This window comes from Cnephaeus nilssonii (assembly GCF_951640355.1).
Source record: "Cnephaeus nilssonii genome assembly, chromosome: 8".
NCBI lineage: Eukaryota > Metazoa > Chordata > Mammalia > Chiroptera > Vespertilionidae > Cnephaeus > Cnephaeus nilssonii.
The window spans coordinates 24,376,641-24,388,928 of NC_137079.1; the positions used below are offsets into that span (position 1 = coordinate 24,376,641).

The following is a 12,288-nucleotide window of genomic DNA, read 5'->3' on the forward strand; positions in this document are numbered from 1 at the left end:
ACAATAAATAATAGTGTTAGATTGTTCCATGATGACCACTTTCTTCCAGGAGAAAAGACTTAACTTCTGAAGCATGTTTATCTTGGGTTTGTCTACAGAGATCCTTTAGGTTGGCTTATGAGATGTGAGCAGGGACACTAGTATCCCGCTTCTAAACAAAGGCTTTGAGAACTATTCTGTGCTCCCAATTTTTTTTCTCTTTCTGCTAAAAGAAAGGCATTCTCTAAGGAGGGGTCATGCCTTTTCCTGGGTTCCAGAATGAAGGTAGCATTAGCCCAACCTGCAGTAAATGTGTGAACATCCATTGCTGTTTTAAGGCAATGAGAACACTGAGGTTGTTTTACAAACTGCATACAAACTAATGATAAAAGCATATTTTTTGCCTTTATCAACTAATGGCTACTTGTTTGTAAATATTAGTTGGCCTATTTATGTTATTAGATGTATTGATGCTTAAATCTAAAAGAAAACTTTGTTGTGGGAATCTGGAAGCTCTGCTTTTTACTTCAGGTAAAGCTATGTCATTGCAGCTTCCATACTGGTATCTGGTCATACTGGTTATTCTTTTCTCTTATATACACACTAGAGGCCCAGTGCACAAATTCGTGCATGGGTGGGGTCCCATGGGAGACACCCCCCTCGCGGAGATCGGGCCCCAGCTCGCGGCCCCAACCTCTCAGCCCTATAGCCCAACCGGGCATCCCACCTTGGCCTGGCACTGCCCCCTCACTGCTCCACCATCCCATCTGTGGAGCAATCAATATGGGCTTGGCCCCCCTGTGCCCCTGCTGGTCACAATCTGCAGGGCGATTGGTGGGTCTATCGGGCCCCAATTGCACTCACATTGGCCTGGCGCCACCTGCTCAACTGCTTCTCCATCCCACTGTGGTCCTGCCTCCACTGCTGCCTGCTGCCAACACTGTGTTGCCGATGCCTGCCGTGTTCTGCACCACCCCCTGGTGGTCAGCACATGTTACAGCGAACAGTTGAACTCCTGGTCAAAAGACAGCCTGAGGGGACAATTTACATATTAGGCTTTTATTGTATAGAATTATGCTTTTAGAAGGCAAATTAGATCATGGAAAGATGAGTCCATTTAATTGTTTGGATATTTGAGCTTCTATAATTGAAAGTAAATTTGTTTAATTTCATGAGTCTGGAAGTTTCTTTTGTTAATTAAATTCAAATAATGAAGTGTCATTATCTTGGTTGATTTAGGTCATTTTTAGACACTCATTTCCTGGTATATACATACAAGTCAGGAACATTGTATCCAGATTCTTCATTTAAAAAGGTAAGTCTTCCTTTTATTCTGTGTAGAATCTATTTTTTACATGCAATTATTGAGAAGAAAAATATTGTTTTATACTCCACAGAATTATTGGGCAAACAAATAAAAAATCCAAGCATAATATGACAATTACAATAAAATCATATGGAATACAAAAACTACTTTTTAAGTTTAAAATTTAGGAGTTGCTTATTCAAGAAAGTCATTTAATATCTGGAAGTATTAGTAAGAGTTTGACAAGAAACAAACAAACCAAAAATAGATGAAGGAGCTAAAAAAGATAAACAACAACAACAACAACAACAACAACAACAACACATTGAGCAGTTTAAATTGATATATCCTAGTCTCTGAGCGGAGAGGTAATGGTGGAAATTGTAGATTGAACATTGAAAAAGTGAGGACAGAAAAGCATATTAGGTACAGAAACTGAATGTGTTCAGTATGAAACATTGGAATTTCAATTATAACCCAAAATGCTGGTAGGAGTGAAGAAATTTTTCAAAGTATGTGAGAAAGTTAGCTATAGTCTGCAAGGTTCTCATTTTGCTAGAATATATGATTTGGAAGAAACCAATGTTGACAAATGATTGGTCAGATTCTATTTATTGTAATTGAGATATTAATATAAATCCATATAGGCACAGCCCATGGACACAGACAATAGTGGGATGAAGGCCTGGGGCATGGGGTGGGGGAGGGCGAGTTAGATGGATGGGACTTGGGGGGGCGGGGAGAGATGGGAGACATCTGAAATACTCTCAATAATAAAAATAAATTAAAAGCAAAATAAATAAATAAATGGTATCTGGCATAGCATGTTATAATCACCATCTACAAGTAGAAAGCACAATAAAATATTGTACATGAGGTACCTGTTTTTAGACATTTGGCAATAGAGAGATCAGGAGATTTCTCACTAAGAAACAGGACACCTAGAAGGTGAGTCTCAAATTTAACTTGACCTTCTGACTGGGAATAATGTCTTAAGCACAGCATAAGAAGTAGAATTAAGCAACCACTAAGAGATTGGAGTTCAGGGATGCTGAAGCAGTTGGAACTTGAAGGAGACAGGACCAGAGATGAACAGAGCTTATTAGATATATGTATTTGGAGGGAAGGTAGCTGCCTTATGTCCTTCATTGAGGATTAGGCTGGGTAAGATTCTACTGAAAGGTAGAGATTCAAATGGAGATAATACTATAGGTTCGTGATTTTTAAAAAAATATGTTTTATTGATTTTTTTACAGAGAGGAAGAGAGAGGGATAGAGAGTTAGAAACATCAATGAGAGAAAAACATTGATCAGCTGCCTCTTGCATACCCCCTACTGGGGATGTGCCCGCAACCAAGGTACATGCCCTTGACCGGAATCAAACCTGGGACCTTTCAGTCTGCAGGCCGACGCTCTATCCACTGAGCCAAACCAGTTTCAGCTAGGTTGGTGATTTTTTAAAATGTATTTTTATTAGTTTCAGATAAGAAGGTGGATGGAGAGAGAGAAATATTAAGGGTGAGATAGAATCATTCATCAGCTACTTCCAGCATTCTCCCTACATGGGGTCAAACCCACAATCCGGGCATGTTCCCTGACTAGGAATTGAATAGTGATATCCTGGTTCACAGGTCTGAGTCATGCCAGCTAGGCTAGGCCAATGGTTTTTTTACCTTTTTTGTCTCATGGTACACATAAGCTAATTACAAAAATTCTGTGTCACACCTGAAAAAATATATAGGTATAATTTTGATTCACTTACATTGCATGGATATTGTTGTGTTTGCTGTTGTCATTTTTTTTTAACTTGACAATGTAAGGGAAAAGATGTCTCTGCCACTGACTAAATAATCAGGTATTGCATGTTTCAAAAATTCTTGCAACGCACTCGTTGAAAATCATTGCTCTAGGTCAAACATTGTTGGAAGATAATGGATTGTTCAGCCCAGGCAGCATGGTATGAGCAGGCATTCATCTGAGACCAGAAAGGCTAATTCTTAAGGGAAGGCATCTGGAGTAATGGGTATTTTTATCTTCCCATTCTTCACCCCATAGCCTGAAGCAATGAACAGATTAAGGAGGGTTACCATTAAATTAATTACCTTCCTCTACAAAATACAGTACTCTAGCCCTAGTTGGTTTGGCTCAGTGGATAGAGTGGCAGCCTGCAGTCCTAGGTGCTATTCCAGTCAAGGGTAAGTACCTTGGTTGCAGGATCCTCCTGGGCCCTGGACTGTTCTGAGCTCATGCAGTAGGCAATCAATTGATGTGTTTCTCTCACATCAATGTTTCTCTTTGTCTTTCCCTCTCTCTTCCACTGTCCCTAAAAAAGTCAATGGAAAGATATCCTCAGAGGAGGATTAACAAAATGCAATACTCTCTATATAAAAGGCTAAACGACTGTCCAACCATTTGACAGATAGCTATGACTCCCAATGACCACCCGGGCAGATGCTCTGACCACTAGCTATAATGTGCACTGACCACCAGGGTGCAGATACTCAATGCAGGAGCTGCTGAGCTACAGTGACTTCACAGCAGTGGTTCTCAGGTGACACCCCCCAGAACCGGAGAGGAGGGAGTCCAATTCCAGGGTGCATCACCCGAGAACCGCCCTCTTGCAATCTGGACCCCCTTGGGGCATTTCAGAGAGCCAGTTTTGGCCCAATCGCAGAAGGCTAGGCTAAGGGCCCCCACCTGCCAGAGGTATCCTGCTCACTCTGCAGAGGCCCTTTGAGCTGCAGGGCTGCCCCATGTGCAGCCCGCCGGGCAGGGACTGGGGGAGGTTGGCTCTAGTGTGTGTTGGGCCTGTCTCGCCTAGTCCTGCCCTCCCAGCCAACTTATAATTAATTTACTTTCAATGTGCCTGAATCTGTGCACCAGGGCACTAGTTCTCTATAAAGGGTTCCAACATTGTAGAGGAAGGCAATAAATGCACATAAAAGCAGAAATCAATGAGAAAAGGAAATCAGGGGGAATAAGGACACATATGTAACACCGTAATCAATAAAGAAATTTAAAAATATAAATCAATGAAAAATAAATCAATGAAAAATAAAACATTAAAGCCCAGAATTTAGTTCCTTAAAATAACTAAAAATTAATAATCCTAGTAAGACTTCTACAAAATAAGAAATACTATCAATATTAGGGATAAAAGGAGATTTTACTAGTCACAGAGAAAAATAAATATTTGAGAGTATTTTAAAAGCTTTACTCCAATAAATCTAATAATTTAGATGAAATAAAAATTTTTATTTCTCTGGAACACATATCCAGGTATATGATTGACAAGCCATATTGTAAGTGTATGTTTATATTTTAAAAGGAATTAAAGCAGGGGAGGGAGGTGAGGGGTGGAAGAGATCAACCAATGAACTCATATCATATATGCATAGCCCATGGGCACAGACAATAGGGTGGTTAAGGCCTCAGGTGGTGGAGGGGCCAGGGTGGTAGAGGTCAATGGGGGAAACAGGGGACATATGTAATACTTTCAACAAAAAAGATTATTTTAAAAAAGGCATTACCAAAATATTTGCCAGAATGTTGTACTATCTTATATTTCCACTGGCAATGTGTGAGAGATTAGTGTCTGCATTCCTGCCGTGGTGATCACTATTCAGGATTTAAAAAAAAATAGACATTCTTATAGATGTGTAGTGATATCGCCTGTGATTCTGATTGGCATTTCCCAGTAACTAATGATGTTGGACATATTTTCATGTGCTTATTTGTTCCCTTTTTGTGAAATATCCATTAAATGTCTTTTGATTTTTTTAATAAAATTTTGAGCAACCAATACATTCAAAATAGAGATATCTATTATGTGAATATGTATTATTCCAGATATGTGGTATGCAAATATTTTCTCCATTTTGTAATTTGCCTACATTCTTCACAAAAGGACATTGATCAGAAATTTTTGCATTGTTCTCTTGGGCTCAGTGAGCATGTTCATGAGAGTTCATTTTAATTCTCTGTCAGGTAAATCATTTAACTTGATTTCATTAGGGTCAGTTTTGGAGATTTATCTTATTCCTTTGTGTGAGACATCTTTTCCTGACTATTTTATTAATTCTCTGTATCGGTGTCTGCTTCTTAGAGGGCTCCCTCAGCTTTCCCTTTGGGGGAATACAGAAGAGGACCCCACAAAATATCCTGGAAAGAGATTTGGGGGCCTCTACTAGCATTTTGCCATTTTCAGGGCAAAGCAGGCATCTATTTATTCCTGCCTTCTCTGTGCTGGTCAGCAGAAAGGACCAGTGGCATTTACCATCCGGAGCTGCTGCCTCTGTTCTTTCCCTGTCAACTGGAGTGTGCAGGACTCATCAGGGCTCCAGGATTGGTGAGACAGATGCTAGTTCCTTGGGCAATTGTGGTGAAGTGGAGGCACTGCATGTGTGGATCAACTTTTCCTACCCCAGGAGGAAGCACAGAGCTGGGATTTTCCATCCACTCACTCTGGGCAGAGTTAGGGTGGGGATGAATCAATGGTGTCTGGTAGCCACCGCCTCTATTGTTGCTTGGGTGGCTAGACTGTGCTGAACCCATTGGATCTCCAGGACTCCTGTCACAGATACTAGTTCTTTGGGTCAGCCCCACAGAAACATTAGGGCCCTGGACTTGTGCGCAAGCCGCTTCCCACCCATCAGTAGGATGGTAACTAGAGGATGTGTTTCTGATCATAAGGCAGTGCTCTGGGGCAGAGTTTCTGGTGAAAAGGTCTCCCAATCCTCCCTACTGGCTTTGGTAAGAGATTTTCCACTCTTCTATGATGTGCAGGAGGCTTCCTATTAGTTTCTGGTTTCTCACAAAGGCAAAATGCCTGTGAAGTGTTGCTGAATTGGTCTGTTTGTTGGGGGATGGAGGAGATAGGGATTCTTATTGCACCATCTTCCTGCCCAGAATTTAATTTCGATGTTCGTTGTAACAAGTTTTCATAGCTTTTTAAAAACCTTTGTGATAGTTTCAACATGTCCCTCTTGTCAATATTGGTATCAGTTGGTTGTATTTTCCCATTTTTGCTGTGATTTTCTTGCTTGTTGATAGAGGGTGTGATTTTCAGTTGCATTCTTCACGTTTTAATAATCTAAATTTGAAAGCAGTCACCAGGTTAAGTGTAGATTTAGTGTGTTCTATTGTTCCAATGACATTTTAGCTTTCTTGGGTCTTTTGATGTTATATTGTTCCATGTGCTCCAGCTCCTCAGTAGTACCTATTTTTCATTTTTAAAAATGTATCCGCCAAAACCGGTTTGGCTCTGTGGATAGAGCATCGGTCTGTGGACTGAAAGGTCCCAGGTTCGATTCCGGTCAAGGGCATGTACATTGGTTGCGGGCACATCCCCGGTAGGGGGCGTGCAGGAGGCAGCTGGTCGATGTTTCTCTCTCATCGATGTTTCTAGCTTTCTATCCCTCTCCCTTCCTCTCTGTAAAAAATCAATAAAATATATTTTAAAAATGTATCCTTATTGATTAAAGTATTACAGATGCTATTTGTTATTTTGATGTTGATTTGAACAATACCCTTATCAATTATATGATTTGCAAATATTTTCCCCCATTTCATGAGTTGTCTCTTTCTAGATCATATCCTTTGATGTGCAAAAGTTTTTGTAATTTTAATAAATTCCACTTTATTTTTGGTTGTTGTTTGTGCTTTCTGTGTCAGAACTAAGGAAAGACTGCCCACTGCCATATCCAAATTTATGGAGATTTACCCCTATTATTTCTTGTAAGAGTTTTATAGTTTCAGCTCTTATATTTGGATGTTTGATCCGTTTGGACTTAATTATTGTACACTAGAGGCCCGGTGCATGAATTTGTGCACCAGTGGCGTCCCTCAGCCCGGCCAGCAGAGATTGGGCTGAAACCAGCTCTCCAATATCCCCTGAGGGGTCCTGGATTGCAAGAGGGTGCAGGCCAGGCTAAAGGACCCCACTGGTACACAATCAGGGCCATGGAGGGACCACGGGACGGGGGAGGTGGGGATCCCAGGGCATGTCTGGCCATCTCAGCCAGTCCTGATTGGCCAGACCCCAGCAGCAAGCTAACCTACTGGTCGGAGCATCTGTCCCCTTTGGTCAGTGTGCGCCATAGCAAGTGGTCAAACGGTTGAACGTTTGGACAGTTAGCATATTAGGATTTTATTATATAGGACGGTGTATAATAATACCTGATATTATTTTTTGCATATGGATTTTCAGTTTTTCTAGCACAATTTGTTGACGAGATTATTCCTTATACATTGAATAATCTTGGAAGTTATGTAAAAATCTATTATCTATAGATGTATGAGTTTATTTCTGAACTCATAATTCTATTGCATTGGTCTGTATGTCTCTCTTATTACAGTACCACACTGTTTTGATTATTGTAGCTGTATTCTAAGTTTTTATTATAAAAAAAAAACTCTTACAGAGTTTTAATTGGGTTACATATCTTTTTATTCCCGCGCTGTAATATCTCTTTTTATATCTTAGATACAAGTTCTTTTAAAATATATGCACAAACAACAACAGAAAATAAACCGGAGTTCATTAAAACTACAAAAACTTTTGTACATAGATACAAAACAGAAATATATATAGAACAGAATAATAGTTGCCAGATGGGGAGAGGATTTGGAGGACTGGGTGAAAAAGGGAAGGGATTAGGAAGTACAAGTTGGCATTTACAGAATATTCACAGAAATGTAGAGTACAGCATAGAAAATATAGTCAATAATATTGCAAAAATTATTTATTGTGTTAGGTGGGTACTGAAAATATCAAGGGAAACACATTGTAAATTATCTAATATGAAATAATATTAATGTAAATTGTAATTAAAAAATATAATTTAAATTAAAAAATAAATTAATTAAATAAAAAATATATATATTATGAATCATTTCATCTAGGCCATGGTTTGCCTTTTTATTTCCTCAATAATATCTTTTTTAAAAATTAATATACCTAATTTTTTCAGCATATTTAGGTTTAAGAAAAAAAGTGGAAAGCACAGAAAATTTCCCTGCATCCTAACAAATTAGTTACCCTATTATTAACATCTTGGATTAGAATTCTATTTGAGTTCACAATTTATGAGCCAATCCTAAATTTATGAGCCAATTTATGAGCTCACACAATTTATGAGCCAATCCTACCTAATAAAGAGGGAATATGCTAATTGACCCTCACAATGTCACAGAGATGGTGGCACCCACAGCCAATAAGGAGATAATATGCTAATTGACTGCCACACCCTCAAATATGGCGGCACCCACATGCATAAGATGGTGGTACCCAGTCCCCTCAGCCCTGCTGGTGTGGCAGGTACCTGGCCACCCCTCGCGCCTGCCTCTGGAGTTCTCCAGTCTCTTCAGACCCCCAGCTGCCCAGGGCTGGCCCGAGGCACAGGCAAGACTCAGATGGCAGCTGCCCAGCTGCCCAGCTTCCCAGGGCCACCCAAGGCTCAGGTAACCAGGGCTGGTCGAGGCTTGCACTGGCAGCAGTGGAAGCAGCAGAGGTGTGATGGGGCGTTCCTTTCCCTGATTCCTGGGTCGGCTTCTGCCCCTGAGGGATCCCAGACTGTAAGAGGGGGCAGGCCAGGCTGAGGGACCCCCTTCTCCAGTGCATGAATTTTCATGCACCGGGCCTCTAGTATTAATATATTACTACTAATTAAATCTTACAGCTTACATTAGGATTTATTCTTTCTTTCTGATTCTGTTTTGCTTGTTTATTTTATATTTTTTTAGATTCAATGGTTGATGTATATTTATTGCCATTTTATTGTTCATATGTTTTTCTTTTTTCTTCTTATTATTCTTGAAGAAGTATTACATTTCATGTAATAGTGGTTTGGAGGTGACAAACTCCTTTATCTTTTTTTTTTTTTTTTGATCAGGGTAGCTATATGTCCTATTCTAAAAGGTTCTTTCAAAATTATAGAATTCTTTATTATAGCAAGGATTTTTTGCATGGGATTTATAGGCAGACGAGTGTTAAGAGGAAATAATTATAGGTAGATCAAAAGGAAATCTGCAAATCTGGTAAATAATATTGGTTAATTGGCTAAATCTGTGCATTTCATAATGTCTAGAAAGTAAGTATGAAACCACACACTTTATGTACAAATCATTCATGAATGTACCTTTATGTATTCCTGTTAGAAGCATTGCTTTTATCAAGGACATGCCGCAGAGATGCCAAATTCAGTCGTGACACTAAGCACCTGTTCTGGACTCAGGTAATTGCAAATTCCAGAGATCTGCATGATTGACAATGTAGTGTAACATCTTAATTTTTCCAAATTCCTTGAGTGATAGAGTGAAAGCAAAGAAAATATAGGCTTTGGTTGAGTTTCTTCTCATATGCTTAAATTTCCTTTTCCTCCTCTTATCCTGTCTAATAAAAGAGTAATATGCAAATTGACCATAACTTCACTACACCCACAAGCCACGCCCACCAGCCAATCAGGAGTGAGTATGCAAATTAACCCAACCAAGGTGGCTGCGGCCACGTAGCGAGCAGGAGGCTTGGGTTTCCCAGGCAATGGAGGAAGCCAAGCTTCCTGCACATCCTGGCCGGCCCTGGACTCCACTCAAGGCTTCAAAGTTTCAATTATGGAAGATAAATAAATCCCAGCAGAAATGGCAGCAGCCACAGAGCTGGAGAGAGCAGGTGGCTTTGGTTGCCCCTGGAGATGGAGGAAGCCAAGCTTCCTGGCCTGCCTTGGCCTCTGCTGAAGGCTACAAAGTTTCAATTATAGAAGATAAATAAATCTCAACAAAAATGGAGGCAGCCATGGAGCTGGAGAGAGCAGGAGGCTTGGGTTGCCCCCGGCAGTGGAGGAAGCCAAGCTTCCTGGCCTGCCTTGGCCTCTGCTCAAGGATACAAAGTTTTAATTATAGAAGATAAATAAATCACAACAAAAATGGCTGTGGCTACAGAGCTAGCAGGGGGCTTGGGTTTCCCTAATATGGAGGAAGCCAAGCTTTCCACCCTCCCTGGCCTGCTCTAGCCTCCGCTCAAGGCTACAAAGTTTCAATTATAGAAGATAAATAAATCCCAGATACCAGGGCCTCCGCTTGGGTCACCAGGGGTGTGGCGGGCCTGCAATCCACCACAGGCCCCTTGCCCATGCCCCACCCTGATCCGGGACACGCTTCAGGGCAAACCAGCCAGCCCTCACCCGTGCACCAGGCCTCTATCCTATCTAATAAAAGAGTAATATGCAAATTGACCATCACTCCAAAACATAAGATGACTGCCCCCATGTGGACACAAGATGGCTGCCAGAAGATGGCCAGCAGTTGGGAGGGACCAGGTCTGCAAGGGAGGGCAGTTGGGAGAAACCAGGCCTGCAAGGGAGGGCAGTTGGGGGAAATCAAGCCTGCAGGGGAGGGCAGTAAGGGGTGACCAGGCTGGCAGAGGATGGAAATTGGGGGCAACTGGGCCTGCAGGGATGGGCAGTTGAGGGGGGACCAGGCCTGCAGGGGAGGGCAGTTAGGGGTGTCCAGGAATGCAAGGGAGGGCAGTTAGGGGCAATCAGGCTGGCAGGGGAGCAGTTAGGCATCAATCAGGTTGGCAGGGGAGTGGGTAGGGGGTGATCAGGCTGGCAGGCAGAAGTGGTTAGGGGCAATCAGGAAGGCAGGCAGGCAAGCAATTGGGAGCCAGCAGTCCTGAATTGTGAGAGGGATGTCCAACTGCCTGTTTAGGCCCACTGGGACCCTAAACAGGCTGTCGGAAATCCCTCCAGGGCTCCCAAATTGGAGAGGGTCAGGCTGGGCTGAGGGACAGAGCCCCCCATGCATGAATTTCGTGCACCAGGCCTCTAGTATTTTTCATATTTTGTTGTCTCTATCCTAAGCTTACAGTGATAAAATTTATTCAGAATAAGTTCACTAGTATAAAGAATATTCATATGGATTAGCCCTACAAGAACCACAGGGACTTTTAAATGCCATAACAGACAGATGGTATAAGATTAGGTTGAAAGTTAATTTGAGTAAAATGGAATGATTCCTAGATTTAATTGTACCATAAGAGTAACTATCAAATTTTATAAAAGTTTTTATTTGGTATTGATTTACACTTCTCAAAGAGAAAATCTAAAGTAATTACTTTTTATGTCTTTTTATGTGTTTAAATATTCAGGGGATTATTGCAGTTGGTGAACGTCAGTTATGGAATTGAACCATTGGAATCCACAGCTATGTTTGAGCACATGCTTTATCAAATAAAGAATAATAATGCTGATTTTCTCCCATTACAAGACAATTATCCTATGATCCAATTGGGAGATCAGGCCTACAGGATTCTTGTGAAGTCAGAAGTAAGCCACAGTATTCTAATATTTTCATTTTGCTACTTTTGATAAACTTATTCTCATAGAAATTTGTTACATTTAAAAAAATTAAACATATTTATATTAAAACCTCTTATAAGATATTTAAGTATTTTATGAATATATTAATAAGAATATCTACACTGATAAGAGAAAAACATGCAAATTGACCATACCTCTGCTACGCCCACAAGCAACACCCACCAGCCAATCAGGAGCGAGTATGCAAATTAACCCAACCAGGACGGCTGTGGCCATGGAGCGAGTGGGGGGCTTGGATTTCCCAGGCAATGGAGGTAGCCAAGCTTCCTGCACACCCTGGCTGGTGGACTGCACTCAAAGCTACAAAGTTTCAATTATAGAAGAGAAATAAATCCCAGATACCAGGGCCTCCTCTTGGGTCGCTGGGGGTTGTGGCCGCCCTGCAAATCACCACAGGCCCCTTGCCCAGGCCACCCCATGCCCCAAAGGAAACCCCACCCTGATCTGGGACACCTTTCAGGGAAAACAAGCCTGCCCCCACCCGTGCACCAGGCCTCTATCCTATCTAATAAAAGAATAATATGCAAATTGACCATCACTCCAACACACAAGATGGCTACCCCCATGTGGTCAAAGATGGCTGCCCCCATGTGGACACAAGATGGCCCCCACAAGATGGACATCAGG

At 41.4% G+C, this 12,288-nt stretch overlaps 1 protein-coding gene across 1 annotated transcript in view; it reads left to right on the forward strand.

The window, feature by feature from the left end:
- LOC307104493 (A disintegrin and metallopeptidase domain 3-like) overlaps positions 1-12,288 on the forward strand; it is a gene marked incomplete at both ends in the record, with an annotated part of 100,290 nt that overhangs the window by 12,405 nt on the left and 75,597 nt on the right. The window contains 3 exons of the mRNA XM_079779379.1: positions 1,219-1,294; positions 9,443-9,519; positions 11,430-11,607. Of these exons, the coding sequence (XP_079635505.1) occupies positions 1,219-1,294; positions 9,443-9,519; positions 11,430-11,607 (331 nt within the window). The remainder of the gene's footprint in view (positions 1-1,218; positions 1,295-9,442; positions 9,520-11,429; positions 11,608-12,288) is intronic.